Source organism: Capricornis sumatraensis, chromosome 1 (genome assembly GCF_032405125.1).
Source record: "Capricornis sumatraensis isolate serow.1 chromosome 1, serow.2, whole genome shotgun sequence".
Taxonomy (NCBI): domain Eukaryota; kingdom Metazoa; phylum Chordata; class Mammalia; order Artiodactyla; family Bovidae; genus Capricornis; species Capricornis sumatraensis.
Window position 1 is genome coordinate 73,302,176 of NC_091069.1, and position 18,904 is coordinate 73,321,079.

At 36.2% G+C, this 18,904-nt stretch overlaps 1 protein-coding gene across 17 annotated transcripts in view; it reads left to right on the forward strand.

Annotated features, from left to right (window-relative positions):
• NRXN1 (neurexin 1) overlaps positions 1-18,904 on the forward strand; it is a 1,215,464-nt gene that overhangs the window by 143,501 nt on the left and 1,053,059 nt on the right. Inside the window, exon 6 of one of the 17 annotated variants that reach the window (XM_068971240.1) lies at positions 16,100-16,123. The exons of the other annotated variants lie outside the window; for them this stretch is intronic. Coding sequence (XP_068827341.1) covers positions 16,100-16,123 — 24 coding nt within the window. The remainder of the gene's footprint in view (positions 1-16,099; positions 16,124-18,904) is intronic. 17 annotated transcript variants of the gene reach the window in all.

The window sequence follows — 18,904 nt, forward strand, 5'->3', positions numbered from 1 at the left end:
GAGGTTTGATCCCTAGGTTGGGAAGATCCCCTGAAGAAGGGACTGGTATACTTGCCTGAAAAATTTCATGAACAGAGGAGTCTGGTGAGCTACCGTCTATGGGGTTGCAAAGCGTCAGACATGACTGAGCAACTAATACTTTCACTTTCACTCTGAGTTATTTTACTATGATTATGATGTTTTCCCTGTGTAATCAAGGTGAATGCTATCAATTCAATAAAAGTAAAAAACACATAATAAAGATTTATCTTACAGTAACATTTTATTTTTATGACATGAGGTCATCTCAGATGTAAAAACAGCTTCTAAGAAGTATTGTCTGGTCTTTAATAATTCAACAATCTAGATGAGACAACTAAACCAAATCCTATGTCAAACCCTATAAAAAAGTGTTCTAGTGAGGCTACCTTCTCTACTGTGGATCTCAGAATTTTTACACAAATGTCAGATATTTTATTAGGAGAATGCCTCTTTTTAGTATTCAAGTAGAAAAGATTTCACTATAAAATATTTGTCTTTTTTTTTTGCATTTGTCAATCTATCAGTATATGAAAATTGTTATAGCGCGTTGTGAAAGTGAAAGTGTTAGTTGCTCCGTTGTGTCTAACTCTTTGTGGCCTCACAGACTATAGCCCACCAGGCTTCTCTGTCTGGGGAACTTTCAGGCAAAAATACTGGATTGGGTAGCCATTCTCTTCTCCAAAGGATCTTCCCAACCCTGGGATTGAACCTGGGTCTCTTGCAGTGCAGGCAGATTCTTTACCATCTGAGCCACCAGGGAAGCCCCAATAATGCAGTAATCTACTCTATAGATATTTACATGTACATCTATATACATAAGTGTGTCACTTGAGTCCTCCAGGGGACAGATGCTCAGATGTAGTTAGGGCTACAGAAATCTGTTGAGGAGTAACAACAATCTTTCAGTGAAGGATGACTAAAGAAAGAAGTAGGATGAGGGGTAGGGGCCACTAACCACAATACAGATCTGATTCTTTCTCAGCCAACTCTGTGGAGTGCTCAGGAACAAAGATGTCTTGGTAGAGGAGTTTCTAGGTGGATAGATGGCCAGGCCCCTGCCCTAAAAATGCTTAGTCATTGGCTGGGGGCTATCCAGGAGAGCACAACCTCAGTAGATCCTGAAAGCGCCAATTGTTGATGGTTATCAGCCTACTGTACTTCTCTCAGCTCAATAGTATGCTATAGAAAGGGACACTAGCATATGGCACCTGGCACACCTTCATAGCTGTCCTAATTGGAACATAGCTGTTCCAATAAGTTTGCATGCATATGTTTATGAGTAAATATATCTTGGTACAGTGGCTCAAATGGTAAACAATCTGCCTGCAATGCAGAAGACTTAGATTTGATCCCTGAGTCCATCAGGAAGATCCCCCAGAGGAGGAAATGGCAACCCATTCCAGTATTCCTGCTTGGGAAATCCCATGGACAGAGGAGCCTGGTGGGCTGCAGTCCATGGGGTTGCAAAGAGTTGAATATGACTGTGTGACTAACACACGCATATCTATGTATACCATATGTTATATATGTTTAAATAGAGAATGTGCATCTAATTTGCAGTGGTATCTTCCACTCCATAAATCTGTCAAATTCATAGATTTTTCTCAGTATTTTAAGAATTATATTTTAAGATACTTTTGAAAAATCAAAAAATAGCCACCATCTAGTGAAGGCTGCATTATGGGAAGTTCAGGCTGATTAGGTGGATTTTTCTCTGGTTAACCATAAACATTACTGCATTTGTTAGGGCAACAAATAAATTCTGCATTAATATATATTATTTCTGATAGGTGAAAAAAGTCCTTGGTTGAGAGGGATTAATGAATTGGGATACTTAATGCAAAGAATTGATATCATCCAATCTTAGGAGAAGGAAACAGCAACCCACTCCAGTATTCTTGCGTAGAGAATCCCATGGACAGAGGAGTCTGGTGAGCTGCTGCCCATAGGGTCGCACAGGGTTGGACACGACTGAAGCAACTTAGCATGCATGCATGCATTGGAGAAGGAAATGGCAACCTGCTCCAGTATACTTGCCTGGAGAATCCCAGGGACAGAGGAGCCTGGTGGGCTGCTGTCTATGAGGTTGCACAGAGTCAGACACAATTGAAGCAACTAAGCAGCAACAGCAGCAAGAGATAGTGATCTCCCAGTTCCCAGTATTTGAGTAAAGACAGATTGCTATAAGAAAGAGTAACTTCTAGCAATAGTTATTCCTGATATTGCATTTGCGTTTTTAAGATTTCTTCTTCCAGTGAAGTAATCATTGCCATTATCTGTATCAAGGGCCTTTTCACCTGTTGATCTTTCTGCATGAACTGCTCTCAGATATTGATGATACAAATGTCCATGCTTCATTGTAATCTCTGTTTAAATGTCTCTGTGTAAATATTTATATTTAAATATAAAAAGTTATATATTTTTATAGTTTAAAAAATGTAGTTTTTTAAACTGTATTTTTTAAAAATATAGTTATCCTATGTGGCATTATTTTAAAAATTATTTATTTGCTTATCTGTTTATTCCAATAAAATTACATATTCTTTAAGGGCAGATATTTTTGTCAGTGATGTATGCTCTTGTACCCCTAAACTCTAAAATCCTTAGTGTAAGGTGTATATAGTAGGCAGTTAAAATTTATCTATTGAGTGAATGAATGGAATGATGATGAATGAATGAGGAACCAAATATGTTGAGGGTAGTCTCTACCCACCTTCCCCTCTCAAAAATCAGTTGTGTTTGTCTAAAAGCAAGTGTTTACCTAGATCTAGGTTTATGATATATTACAAGTTCAGGTGAAATTTTGCCTTCATGTGGGAAAATGGAAAATTTTTGCCAGTTATATACTTACTTTAGCAAGATTTGTTAGAGAGAAAGGATGTTTCTCTAGCCTTGGCATGTAGTTTTATTAAAGCAGCAGCCCATCTGCTTTGACCAGCCCATCACTTCAAATAATGACTAGTGAATTTTTATAGAGTTTTTCCTTCTTGTAAGTATTAGAGAGTTTTTAAAACAGTGTAATTCTCAGCGAGATCAACAAGAGTCTCTGCAATCTTCTGTCAACTTGCAAAGTCAGATTTTTTTGTGTGTATATTTAGAAATAAACATAGAGAGTTCCATTCATATCTGCTAAGAAGTGAAGAAAACACAGACAGATGTGGCCTTTGCAACCAACCTGCTGTCCTGTGCCTTTTGATCAGTCTGGTGATTGTGAAGTCTCCTATCAATAAGGCTAAAATTAGTATTGGTTTCAACTTGCCACTTTTCTATTTTTTTTCCTGTCTCTACAGCAGCAATATAGGAGATATTCTTTTTCTCCGTGTCATCATCATGGTTCACTTGGGCTACTTTTTATTTTACAGTTGAAGATAAACATACAGATTTTTCAAAAAATCCCTAGTATTTTCCCTAAATAGTCAATAGTCACTGGCAGACTGGTGCCTTGGCTGAAAATTTTGACCTCAAGGAAACTATATAATATCCTTTTTCCAGAATGAGAAATCTAAGGAGTAAAATATTTCACCAAGGAGTAAAATATTGACCATGTATAACTACTTCAAGTGTGTTTTTGCTAAACTGTGAATTAGAATATGTAAATTTTGCAGTATTTTGTTAAAGCTTTAAAGATCAACTTTCTTATTATATTCCTTATGTTGAAATAAAATTTAGGAACAATAATCACAATGAAATCTAATTATTAGCAGTTTGTGTTTTGTGCATAATGCAATGAAATATAAATCAAATACCATTCTATCTCACTAAGGCCATGGTATTTAGACATTTCATTACAGAATGGAGCCATTATGAGCTCACAGTTCAGTTTAGTTCAGTCACTCAGTCATGTCCAGCTCTTTGTGACCCCATGGACTGCAGCACGCCAGGCTTCCCTGTCCATCACAAACTCCCAGAGCTTACTCAAACTCAGGTCCATCGAGTCAGTGATGCCATCCAACCATCTCATCCTCTATCAGCCCCTTCTCCTTCCGCCTTCAATCTTTCCCAGCATCAGGGCCTTTTCTACTAAGTCATTTCTTCCAATCAGGTGGCCTAAGTATTGGAGTTTCAGCTTCAGCATCAGTCCTTCCAATGAGTATTCAGGACTGCTTTCCTTTAGGATGGACTGGCTGGATCTCCATGCAGTCCAAGGTACTCTCAAGAGTCTTTTCCAACACCACAGTTCAAAAGCATCAATTCTTTGGTGCTCAGCTTTCTTTATAGTCCAACTCTCATACCGATACATGACTACTGGAAAAATCATAGTTTTAACTAGACAGACCTTTACTGGCAAAGTAATGTCTCTGCTTTTTAATATGCTGTCTAGGTATATCATAGCTTTCCTTCCAAGTAGCAAGTATCTTAATTTCATGGCTGCAGTCAGCATCTGCAGTGATTTTAGAGCCCTCCCAAAATAAAGTCTGTCACTGTTTCCATTGTTTCCCCCTCTATTTGCCAAGAAGTGATGGGACCAGATGGCATCATCTTAGTTTTCTGAAGGTTGAGTTTTAAGCCAACTTTTTCATTCTCCCCTTTCACTTTCATCAAGAGGCTCTTCAGTTCTTCACTTTCTGCGATAAGGGTGGTGTTATCTGCATAACTGAGGTTATTGATTTTTCTCCCAGCAATCTAGATTCCAGCTTGTGCTTCCTCCAGCCCAGCGTTTCTCATGATGTACTCTGCATATAAGTTAAATAAGCAGGGTGACAATATACAGCCTTGACATACTCCTTTTCTTATTTGGAACCAGTCTATTGTTCCATGTCCAGTTTTAACTGTTGCTTCTTGACCCGCATAAAGATTTCTCAGGAGTCAGGTCAGGTGGTCTGATATTCCCATCACTTTAAGAATTTTCCACAGTTTCTTGTGATCCACAGTCAAAGGCTTTGTCATAGTCAGTAAAGCAAAAGTAGATGTTTTTCTGGAACTCTTGCTTTTTCGATGGTCCAACAGATATTGGCAATTTGATCTCTGATTGGGATTCCCTGGTGGCTCAGCTGGTAAAGAGTCTGCCTGCAATGTGGGAGACCCTAGTATGATCCCTGGGTCAGGAGGATCCCCTGGAGAAGAAAATGGCAACCCACTCCAATATTCTTGCCTGGAAAACTCCATGGATGTAGGAGCCTGATGGGCTACCATCCATGGGGTCGGAAAGAGTTGGACACAACTTCACCTCCTTTGCCTTTTCCATATCCAGCTTGAACATCTGGAAGTTCATGGTTCATGTACTGTTGAAGTCTGGCTTGGAGAATTTTGAGCATTACTTTCCTAGCATGTGAGATAAGTGCAGTTGTGCAGTAGTTTGAGCATTCTTTGGCATTGCCTTTCTTTGGGATTGGAATGAAAATTGACTTTTTCCAGTCCTATGGCCAATGCTGAGTTTTCCAAATTTGCTGGCATATTGAGCACAGCACTTTCACAGCATCATCTTTTAGGATTTGAAATAGCTCATCTGGAATTCCATCACCTCCACTAGCTTTGTTCATAGTGATGTTTCCTAAGGTCCACTTGACTTCATTAGATGATAATTAAATGACTTTTCTGGTGCAAGATTCTGTTCATATTTTTCTTTTAGTTTTTCAGTATAAATGGGAAAAAAGATCTCCCTGAAGACACTGCTTCAGAAAGAACCAGAAGTTTTGATTACAGTAATCACAGTCATACCCACATAGACTGACCAAATATTTTAAGTTAAACTGTGAAATAAGTAATAGTTACCTCAAATACCACCATTTAAATAAGAAATTCAGTTTCAGTTCTCCTATTTTATCATACTTTTTTTCAAATTATGACATGAATAATAGTCTTATATTCTACATTGTATTTAATGTTTGGTTCCTAAGTGGTAAAAGTAGTGTCCTTTCCAACTTCTGTGAACTACAGTGATACAAAATTTTTCTTTTAAGATTAGGCATTCACTCATCTCCCCTCTTTTGCAGTGAATTCAGTTACTGATATATGATATTGCTAGCCTATACATCTCTCTAAATAATCGAAACAGAGGGAAAAAAATAATTTTAAAATTAGATAACACATATGTAAGCATAATACTTATAAGTTCAGCACCCTGTCCAGTGCAAAAATTTGCTTTTGAATTAAAATAAATAATCTTCTTTATTTGAAATAACAGGTTACTCTTTGTTTAATTTTATTTTTATTTAAAAATCTTAATTGCCATTTTATGTTAGAGTACAGTAGATTAACAGTGTTAGTTTCAGGTATGCAGCAAAGCGGTTCAATTATTCATGTATTTATTTTTTCAAATTATCTTCTCATTTAGGTTGTTAGATAATATTGAGAAGAGTTCCCTGTATTATACAGTAGGTCCTTGTTGATTGCTCATTTTAAATATAGCAAGGTGTACATGTCAATCCCAAGTTACAGTTTATTCCTCCTCCCTACTCCTATGCCCTGGTAACGGCAAGTTCATTCTCTATGAATCTATTACTATTTTGTAAATAAGTTCATTTGTATCATTCCTTTTTAGATTCTGCATATAAGTGATATCACCTTATGTCTTTCTCTGACTTACTTCACTTAGTATGATAATCTCTAAGACTATTCATGTTGTTGTAAATAACATTATTTCATTCTTTTTAATGGCTGAGTAATATTCCATTGTATGTATGTACTATTTCTTATTTATCCACTCATCTGCCAATGGACATTTAGGTTGCTTCCATATCTTGGCTATTGTAAATAGTGTTGCAATGAACATTTGATTGCATATATCCTTTTGAATCTTGTTTTTCTCCAGTTATATGTCCAGTAGTAGGATTGCTGGATCATATTGTAGCTCTATTTTAAGTTTTTTAAAACTAAAAATTCAAGCAACAGTTGAGAAGTGTTCCCTTTTCTCAGTACCCTCTCCTGCATTTATTGTTTGTAGACTTGTTGATGATGGCCATTCTGACTGGTGTAAGGTGATACATCATTGCAGTTTTGATTTGCATTTCTCTAATAATGAGCAATGTTGATCATCTTTTCATGTGTTTTTTAGACATCTGTATGTCTTCTTTGAAGAATATGTCTATTTAGTTCTTCTAACCAGTTTTTGATTGAATTGTTTTTTTTTTTTCTTATATTAAGCTGCATGAGCCATTTGTAAATCTTGGAGATTAATCACTTGTCAGTCTGATCATTTGCAAATATTTTAAACAGCCTCTTTTATTAATATGAAATCTTTGATCACATAAAAACATAAATACTAAGAAGTTTTTAATATGCAGTATTATAAAAATATTTTAAATAATTGTAAATTGGATTTATTAAAAATATTGCATTTATAAAAATGGCTCTTTATTGGTTATCAGATAGCAGATGATAGAAAAGACTTAAGAAGGACTAACTCAATATGACAGATACTAAAATACAAATTTTCCCCAATGTATATTATATATTATATCCAATTATGTTAATGAATGTTTTATAAAATGTATAAACACAAAGTTTTTCACAGTATTTTTATTCTCCACAACTTGCCTAAAATATAATATTAGAATATAAATCAGTAATGTAGCCAGTTTTATTCTATATTTAAGTGAAAAGTTGTTACCTATAAGTTAGGTTTTCAGCCCTATCATATGAATTATATTGTACTTAATTCAAGTACATACAGCATCTGCATAGATATATTTCACTGTTAAAACTGCATTTCTTCATTTCTGAAAATAATTCACTAGTTACATCACAGTGTTTTCTTATATTGAATTGGGGTTAAAAAAATAAAATTGGAAAGAAGCTACTACCAGAAATTGTTTTTAATTTGTCTTGATGAAGGCAATTTACTTTTAATTTACTTGAAGTTAAGAAACGTTTATTGACCATTTGTAAGTTCAGAGAAGTCAGTGACAGGTGGAGTGGGAATGGCTGATGAAAAGAAAACATAGTTACTATCTTTAAGTAACTGAAGCTATTAATAGAAACGTCTGCATTGAAAAACACAGGAACACAGTACTTTGGATGTTCGGAAGAGCTCAGAGAGCACTTCCAGTCTGAGGGGCAGTTCAAAAGACGTCTGATAGAGGGCATATCCATTTGAGCCGACTGGAAATCTTGGTGTGATTTTAAATACAGAATAGTTAGGGATAACTTTATTTAAAATGCTAAAATCCTGTATCAGCCTCCACATTTGCAGACTGATCCTTTTTACTAGAACAGTGAAAAATGATCAAGGTATAATTAAATGTTATGAAAATCTTAGCTGCTGTGCTCAGATAAAACTTTGGTTTTCAGGCAGTAGTGCTTGCTTGTTAGTCCTTCAGCTGTGCTGGACTCTGAGACCCCATGGACTATAGCCCACCAGGCTACTCTGTCCATGGAATTTCCCAGGCAAGAATACTAGAGTGGGTTGCCATTTCCTTTTCCAGGGGATCATCTTGATCCAGGGATGGAACCTGGCTCTCCTGCATTGCAAGCAGATTCTTTACCTTCTGAGACATCAGGGAAGTTTTTTCTTACCTTATTATTTTTTTTTAGGCTATAGTACTCTGATTTGTCAAGTAGAATGGCAGTTTAGATATATTATAATCAGATATTTTCAAACAACAAGAATTTGTTTCGGTGTTGTGACTATCCTAAAAAGATAATGAAACAGGAATGCACACTCTCACAACAGGTAGTTATCAAATCCATCAGGTCAAGAAGAAGCCATTTCTTAATCAGAGATTGTCTGTAAGTAGTTATTTGTGCTAATTATCATGTGAAAATTAAGTAAGAGTTAAGCCATAAAATTAAAATTGAGTGTGTCATTGTTCTAATTTTATGTCATTATTGAGAATGCATTGTTAGGGTAATTAGGAATTGGCTGTTATTAAAACAGAACGTGATATTAAATGCAAGGAACATTATACTTTTTTTTTCTTCTGAAGCTGATAACAGATTGATTATCACGTCTTGTGCTTTAAGATTTCTTAAGAGAGAAAGAGGAGCAGCGGGGAGAAAGGAGAGAGAAGGAGAGAAGGAGGAACTTTTGTCCTTTGTGTTGACTCTCCCAGTTACTTGGTTAATTTCATAGTCCTCCCTCCCACTCTGCATTTCTTTCTGTTCCTGTCCCTCCCATATCCACCACTCTCTTTACCATTCTCAACGCTGACAGAGCCCTGGGCTGGGCCATTCTTTATTCTCAGTGCTGACTGACATGGGACCTCTACCAAAGTAGAATCAGAAAATGTCCTGAATTCCACCTCTTCTAACCAATTCTCCTGGACTTCCTTCTCTTCCTATCTGAATGTGTACTCTGTTTGGGTCTCGACCATCTCCCTTCTTTCTTTTTTTCACTTTTCAGAAGTATGTTTTTTTTGTTTGTTTGTTTTGTTTTTTTTTAATGCCTGGGAGTAATAGTCATACCATTTTTCTGGAAGTGGTATTCAAGGAATGTTAGTCAATTTTGATTTTTGTGTGGAAAAGCAAAGGAGAAAAGGAAAGATATAAGCATCTGAATGCAGAGTTTCAAAGAATAGCAAGGAGAGATAAGAAAGACTTCCTCAGTGATCAATGCAAAGAAATAGAGGAAAACAACAAAATGGGAAAGACTAGAGATCTCTTCAAGAAAATTAGAGATACCAAGGGAACATTTCATGCAAAGATGGGCTCAATAAAGGACAGAAATGGTATGGACCTAACAGAAGCAGAAGATATTAAGAAGACGTGGCAAGAATACACAGAGGAACTGTACAAAAAAGATCTTCATGACCCAGATAATCACAATGGTGTAATCATTCACCTAGAGCCAGAGATCCAGGAATGTGAAGTCAAGGGGGCCTTAGAAAGCATCACTAGGAACAAAGCTAGTGGAGGTGTTGGAATTCCAGTTGAGCTGTTTCAAATCCTAAAAGATGATGCTGTGAAAGTGCAGTACTCAATATGCCAGCAAATTTGGAAAACTCAGCAGTGGCCACAGGACTAGAAAAGGTCAGTTTTCACTCCAATCCCAAAGAAAGGCAATGCCAAAGAATGCTCAAACTACCGCACAACTGCACTTATCTCACACGCTAGGAAAGTAATGCTCAAAATTCTCCAAGACAGGTTTCAGCAGTGCATGAACTGTGAACTTCCAGATGTTCAAGCTCGTTTTAGAAAAGGCAGACGAACCAGAGATCAATTTGCCAACATCCACTGGATCATCGAAAAAGCAAGAGAGTTTCGGAAAAACATCTACTTCTGCTTTATTGTCTATGCCAAAGCCTTTGACTGTGTGGATCACAATAAACAGTGGAAATTCTGAAAGAGATGGGAATAGCAGACCACCTGACCTGCCTCTTGAGAAACCTGTATGCAGGTCAGGAAGCAACAGTTAGAACTGGACATGGAACAACAGACTGATCCCAAATAGGAAAAGGAGTACGTCAAGGCTGTATATTGTCACCCTGCTTATTTAACTTATATGCAGAATACATCATGAGAAACGCTGGGCTAGAAGAAGCACAAGCTGGGATCAAGATTGCTGAGAGAAATATCAATAACCTCAGATATGCAGATGACACCACCTTTATGGCAGAAAGTGAAGAGGAGCTGAAAAGCCTCTTGATGAAAGTGAAAGAGGAGAGTGAAAAAGTTGGATTAAAGCTCAACATTCAGAAAATGAAGATCATGGCATCCGGTCCCATCACTTCATGGGAAATAGATGGGTAATCGTAGAAACAGTGTCAGACTTTATTTTTGGGGGCTCCAAAATCACTGCAGATGGTGACTGCAGCCATGAAAGTAAAAGACGCTTACTCCTTGGAAGGAAGGTTATGACCAAGCTAAGTAGTATATTCAAAAGCAGAGACATTACTTTGCCAACAAAGATCCGTCCAGTCAAGGCTATGGTTTTTCCAGTGGTCATCTATGGATGTGACAGTTGGACTGTGAAGAAGGCTGAGCACCAAGGAGTTGATGCTTTTGAAGTGTGGTGTTGGAGAAGACTCTTGAGAGTCCCTTGGACTGCAAGGAGATCCAACCAGTCCATTCTGAAGGAGATCAGCCCTGGGATTTCTTTGGAAGGAATGATGCTAAAGCTGAAACTCCAGTACTTTGGCCACCTTATGCAAAGAGTTGACTCATTGGAAAAGACTCTGATGCTGGGAGGGATTGGGGGCAGAAAGAGAAGGGGACGACAGAGGATGAGATAGGTGGATGGCATCACTGACTCAATGGATGTCTGAGTGAACTCCGGGAGTTGGTGACGGACTGGGAGGCCCGATGTGCTGCGATTCATGGGGTCACAAAGAGTCGGACACGACTGAGTGACTGAACTGAACTGAAAGTGATAGAGAAGAGCATAAGGTAGTGTTTTGAGTGCTTTTCTGGGTTCATTCTGAAGAGTGCTTTCTTGTTCCTTCCAGCCACCTCTTCCATCATTCTTGTATTATAGGGTTGGGAGAACAGATATTATTTCTCAGTGTAGGGATAGTTACTGATAGAAAACTTAGTGGACAAATAAAAATTTGAACTACACTTGTAATATATTACTGGGCCTTTTCTATTTTCTCTCCCATTAAGAAAGGGTGATCTTGTTTTGTTTCCCTATAGGAAAAATAAACAGAAATTAACTTTAAAAAGATATGGTACGGATTTTGGCAACAACTAACTCCAAGTAAACAAATTGAAGTTAAAGCAAAAGCTGTGGTTCTGACAGAGCCCTTTGAATCTATTCCTGAAACATAGAAACACCTTCATAGCAGTGACTAAGTCTCATCTTCCCCCTCACCCACAGGCACCGTGCATGAGTATGGATGAAACACAATAGCAAAATTAAATGTATGACATCTGTTGACATTTATGAAAAAATATATGTCAGATTGCAAACTCAATATATCAAAAGTTATATGTCTATACCAAATTCTGATATTTTAACTCATAGATGTTAAGAGGCTAAATAAAGTCAGGCTGTCAAAATGATTTGAGACATTTTCCCAAAGCTTCTTGTGTTTAAGACACCTACCACATTCAGAGAATTGTACCAGCAGTTATTCTTTGGGGGAGGGTGGGATGAGAATGTTTCTGAAGCTTTTAACTATTCCGAGTATTTATAAATACCGTTAGTTTTCTCAATAACTGGTATTCAGTAGCCTACTGTATATCTGAATCTGATATTCTTGTAAAAAATTTTTAACTGCATAGTGTTCATATAAAGCTTGGCAATCCAAGAAAATAAAAGTAGATCATAGTATGCTGCTGAATCAACTAGAGGGGAGATGCAAGGATTTTCTTTTCTCCCTCCAGAACTCTAGTTAAATTGGAGTTGGTAGAGTCTCTTTAGGATGCTAAAAAATATGAGTTTAAATAAAATGAGGCTTGGTGGCATTTATTTTGAGATAATTTTATTAATTTTGCAAGAAAAATATATTGACAGGTATTACTGGCACTGACTTTAACAAGCACCCATTAAAACACCTGTTTGCTATTAATGTATCTGTCATAGTCTTCCTCCCAGTTTTAGCATATGCTGAAAATCTTTTAACTGGACTATTTTTTTTTCCCTTGAAGAAAGACACATAAAGATAAATATTGTCCATACTGGAAGAGCCACATGTTTGTGAATCGATGACAGAGATAATGCTAATGTATTTTTTTGGCTATTTTAGAACTTAGGTTCTCCAGAGGACAATGTACTTATTCATAGAGACAAAAGCAAACAAACAAAAACTGTGTCCTTAAAGAAATTTTAAAACTTGCCAGGTAGAATATGAACACACATCTCATGACTGTTCAGTGGGCTTTCTGTTTCTTAGATGGCATATTGTCTGTTTCACACAAACACTCCCACCCAACCACCCGAGTGACTATTGATAGAACATGGACTTTAATAATGTAATTTGTTCCCAACCAGAAATAACTTCCTTTGAGCCTTCAAAGTCCAATTAATAATTTTTGTTTTGTTTATAACATTCTGTATCTCAAGCCTTATGATATTTTTGCCTGATTTTTTCCTGTATAATAATTGTATACAAAGTAATTTTTCTTTTTTTTTAAATTTAGAAACGTATTTAATTAAAAACTAGGGTATTATGGTCAAATAAACCACTTGGATCTCAGAATTTTCCAGAACTTTTTTAAAACCACCATTTTATTGCCTTTTAAACGAACCTATTAGATGAAAATTTGATGATATATATTCAAGAATATTAAATAAATGTCTACCTTTATTTTCCCACCAACTCTTTCCCTTTATTCTCTCACTTATGTGTGTTTTCCCCTTTATTTTGAGTATAAAATATCTAGCTATTTATAAAAGTGTTTAGGTAAACATCTATATATGTGATTTCATATTAAGTCAGCAGTATATGTTTGTTATACTCTGCAGTTGACTAGTTAAAAGGAAGCACAAAAATGGTTTAATAGTCTATAACATGATCATATAAAAATCTCTGTATTAGTTAAAATCAAACCAGATCTTTTTCCAAAACAAATTATAGAGTTCTTTATACTTAGTCTGTGGGTTGAATCTTTATACATTTTATTTTATATTTTATTTCCCCTCTCAAATATATATTATTTCCCTTTCAAAGAGTTATTTGAGGATAGAAAATTATCTAAAATGTGCTTGTAATTCCAATTTCTTTGTGCTAAACTAAATGATGTAGACAAAGGACACACACATACACACGATAGCTTATGGTGAACAATGTCGGATTTGTGATCTCCGAAGAAGAAGATTTAGCATCAGGACCAGGGACCAGTCTTGATCACTTAAGAGCTTTTGTCTAGCAGAGTTTTATTAAAGTGAAAGAAAACAGAGAAAGCTTCTGACATAGACATCAGGAAGGGGATGAAGAATGCCCCCCTCGCTTGTCTTATCAAGGCCTTATATACTTTTACCAGACTCACTCCCACAACACACATCTTAAATTAACAAGATTAGAGAATCCCAGGGACGGGGGAGCCTGGTGGGCTGCCGTCTCGGGTTGTACAGAGTCGGATACGACTGAAGCGACTTAGCAGCAGTGCCAGCAATAAAACGGTCTTACCAGACCCACTCTCAAGCATATATTTTAAGATGACAGGATTCAGAAGGTTCCTGAAGACTCTCAAGAAAGAGAAACATGTCCTAAAGCAGGATACATTGTTATATTGACTAAGACAAAGCAATATAGGAAAAAAAGTTTGTCCTTTTCTCCTTCTTGAGAACCCCAGACCCCTTTCTCGAACCCCAGACCCCTTTCTCCTCCTCAGGGACCCCAGACTTCTTATCAACCTACTAAAGAATTGGCTGTCTTCTACACACACACACACACACACACACACACACACACACACACACACACACACAGTCAGGCCTCTGTATGCACAGGTTCTGCATCCATGGATTCAATCAACTGAGGATCAAAAATATTTGAAAAAAGTAAAATTCCAGAGTTTCAAAAAGCAGAACTTGAATTTGTCTCACACCAACTGTTTATATAGAATTTACATTAGATATTATAAGTAATCAAGATAATTTAAAATATATGGGATGATGCACCTATACTATATGCAAATACCATGCCATTTTATATAAAGAACTTAAACATTCATAGATTTTGATATCTGTGGGAGGGTTCCTGTAACCAATTCTTAGCAAATACTGAGGGACAACTGTGTGTGTGTGTGTGTGTGTGTGTGTGTGTGTGTGTGTGTATAAACAATACAGGATTTTTTATAATTTACAGTTTATGGGCAAAAAGATATCCATAAATTATTCCAAAAGTTCTTAGTGTAGATTTTTGTTAAAATCTCATCATCAAAAATATTTAAATGGGATAAAATCTATTAATTTCACATTGAGTCCACTGTGGGAATTTTTAATGATACTCACTGCTGGTTTCTGCAGATATGTTCTTCAAGTCTTCTGGGACAAATTCATTTTCATATTTTCACTCAGTTATGTCAGAATTTTGTATGCTTTAAGACCAAGGAGACTTTTTGTTTTTTGGAAGGTTTCACTATGGGTTCCTCATAGCACTTTGTTTTTTTTTTTTTTTTTTTTCATTTTTAGTTTCCTTTAGTGGTTATTAATAGACTGAAGGACAAATTCATAAGTTCATACAAGTAGAACATTTGATTTCAACACAGTATTGTTACATAATCTAGTAAAATACATTTGTCAGTACACAAAAATAACATTTAGAGCATTTAAATACAATTCCAAATCTTGAGATAGTAAAAGAACCAAGAAATATTTGTTTATTGTTCATTCTTTTTTTTTTTAATTATTATTTTTTTTTATTTTTTTTATTAAATTTTAAAATCTTTAATTCTTACATGTGTTCCCAAACATGAAACCCCCTCCCACCTCCCTCCCCATAACATCTCTGTGGGTGATCCCCATGCACCAGCCCCAATCATGCTGTATTCTGCGTCAGACATAGACTGGCGATTCAATTCTGACATGATAGTATACATGATAGAATGCCATTCTCCCAAATCATCCCGCCCTCTCCCTCTCTCTCTGAGTCCAAAAGTCCGTTATACACAGCTGTGTCTTTTTTCCTGTCTTGCATACAGGGTCGTCATTGCCATCTTTCTAAATTCCATATATATGTGTTAGTATACTGTATTGGTGTTTTTCTTTCTGGCTTACTTCACTCTGTATAATCGGCTCCAGTTTCATCCATCTCATCAGAACTGATTCAAATGAATTCTTTTTAACGGCTGAGTAATACTCCATCGTGTATATGTACCAAAGCTTCCTTATCCATTCATCTGCTGATGGACATCTAGGTTGTTTCCATGTCCTGGCTATTATAAACAGTGCTGCGATGAACATTGGGGTACATGTGTCTCTTTCAATTCTGGTTTCCTCGGTGTGTATACCCAGCAGTGGGATTGCTGGGTCATAAGGTAGTTCTATTTGCAATTTTTTAAGGAATCTCCACACTGTTCTCCATAGTGGCTGTACTAGTTTGCATTCCCACCAACAGTGTAGGAGGGTTCCCTTTTCTCCACACCCTCTCCAGCATTTGTTGCTTGCAGATTTTTGGATCGCAGCCATTCTGACTGGTGTGAAGTGGTACCTCATTGTGGTTTTGATTTGCATTTCTCTGATAATGAGTGATGTTGAGCATCTTTTCATGTGTTTGTTAGCCATCCGTATGTCTTCTTTGGAGAAATGTCTATTTAGTTCTTTGGCCCATTTTTTGATTGGGTCGTTTATTTTTCTGGAATTGAGCTGCATAAGTTGCTTGTATATTTTTGAGATTAGTTGTTTGTCAGTTGCTTCATTTGCTATTATTTTCTCCCATTCAGAAGGCTGTCTTTTCACCTTGCTTATAGTTTCCTTTGTTGTGCAGAAGCTTTTAATTTTAATTAGATCCCATTTGTTTATTTTTGCTTTTATTTCCAGAATTCTGGGAGGTGGATCATAGAGGATCCTGCTGTGATTTATGTCTGAGAGTGTTTTGCCTATATTCTCCTCTAGGAGTTTTATAGTTTCTGGTCTTACATTTAGATCTTTAATCCATTTTGAGTTTATTTTTGTGTGCGGTGTTAGAAAGTGATCTAGTTTCATTCTTTTACAAGTGGTTGACCAGTTTTCCCAGCACCACTTGTTAAAGAGATTGTCTTTACTCCATTGTATATTCTTGCCTCCTTTGTCAAAGATAAGGTGTCCATATGTGTGTGGATTTATCTCTGGGCTTTCTATTTTGTTCCATTGATCTATATGTCTGTCTTTGTGCCAGTACCATACTGTTTTGATGACTGTGGCTTTGTAGTAGAGCCTGAAGTCAGGCAAGTTGATTCCTCCAGTTCCATTCTTCTTTCTCAAGATTGCTTTGGCTATTCGAGGTTTTTTGTATTTCCATACAAATCTTGAAATTATTTGTTCTAGTTCTGTGAAAAATATGGCTGGTAGCTTGATAGGGATTGCGTTGAATTTGTAAATTGTTTTGGGTAGCATACTCATTTTCACTATATTGATTCTTCCAATCCATGAACATGGTATATTTCTCCATCTATTAGTGTCCTCTTTGATTTCTTTCATCAGTGTTTTATAGTTTTCTATATATAGGTCTTTAGTTTCTTTGGGTAGATATATTCCTAAGTATTTTATTCTTTTTGTTGCAATGGTGAATGGAATTGTTTCCTTAATTTCTTTTTCTACTTTCTCATTATTAGTGTATAGGAATGCAAGGGATTTCTGTGTGTTGATTTTATATCCTGCAACTTTACTATATTCATTGATGAGCTCTAGTAATTTTCTGGTGGAGTCTTTAGGGTTTTCCATGTAGAGGATCATGTCATCTGCAAACAGTGAGAGTTTTACTTCTTCTTTTCCAATTTGGATTCCTTTTATTTCTTTTTCTGCTCTGATTGCTGTGGCCAAAACTTCCAGAACTATGTTGAATAGTAGCGGTGAAAGTGGACACCCTTGTCTTGTTCCTGACTTTAGGGGAAATGCTTTCAATTTTTCACCATTAAGGATAATGTTTGCTGTGGGTTTGTCATATATAGCTTTTATTATGTTGAGGTATGTTCCTTCTATTCCTGCTTTCTGGAGAGTTTTTATCATAAATGGATGTTGAATTTTGTCAAAGGCCTTCTCTGCATCTATTGAGATAATCATATGGTTTTTATTTTTCAATTTGTTAATGTGGTGAATTACATTGATTGATTTGCGGATATTGAAGAATCCTTGCATCCCTGGGATAAAGCCCACTTGGTCATGGTGTATGATCTTTTTAATATGTTGTTGGATTCTGATTGCTAGAATTTTGTTGAGGATTTTTGCATCTATGTTCATCAGTGATATTGGCCTGTAGTTTTCTTTTTTTGTGACATCTTTGTCAGGTTTTGGTATTAGGGTGATGGTGGCCTCATAGAATGAGTTTGGAAGTTTACCTTCCTCTGCAATTTTCTGGAAGAGTTTGAGTAGGATAGGTGTTAGCTCTTCTCGAAATTTTTGGTAGAATTCAGCTGTGAAGCCGTCTGGACCTGGGCTTTTGTTTGCTGGAAGATTTCTGATTACAGTTTCAATTTCCGTGCTGGTGATGGGTCTGTTAAGATTTTCTATTTCTTCCTGGTTCAGTTTTGGAAAATTGTACTTTTCTAAGAATTTGTCCATTTCTTCCACATTGTCCATTTTATTGGCATACCACTGCTGATAGTAGTCTCTTATGATCTTTTGTATTTCTGTGTCGTCTGTTGTGATCTCTCCATTTTCATTTCTAATTTTATTGATTTGATTTTTCTCTCTTTGCTTCTTGATAAGTCTGGCTAGTGGTTTGTCAATTTTATTTATCCTTTCAAAGAACCAGCTTTTGGCCTTGTTGATTTTTGCTATGGTCTCTTTTGTTTCTTTAGCATTTATTTCTGCCCTAATTTTTAAGATTTCTTTCCTTCTACTAACTCTGGGGTTCTCCAATTCTTCCTTTTCTAGTTGCTTTAGTTGTAGAGTTAGGTTATTTATTTGACTTTTTTCTTGTTTCTTGAGGTATGCCTGTATTGCTATGAACTTTCCTCTTAGCACTGCTTTTATAGTGTCCCACAGGTTTTGGGTTGTTGTGTTTTCATTTTCATTAGTTTCTATGCATATTTTGATTTCTTTTTTGATTTCTTCTGTGATTTGTTGGTTATTCAGAAGTGTGTTGTTCAACCTCCATATGTTGGAATTTTTAGTAGTTTTTCTCCTGTAATTGAGATCTAATCTTAATGCATTATGGTCAGAAAAGATGCTTGGAATGATTTCGATTTTTTTGAATTTATCAAGTTTAGATTTATGGCCCAGGATGTGATCTATCCTGGAGAAGGTTCCATGAGCACTTGAAAAAAAGGTGAAATTCATTGTTTTGGGGTGAAATGTCCTATAGATATCAATTAGGTCTAATTGATCTAATGTATCATTTAAAGTTTGCGTTTCTTTGTTAATTTTCTGTTTAGTTGATCTGTCCATAGGTGTGAGTGGGGTATTAAAGTCTCCCACTATTAT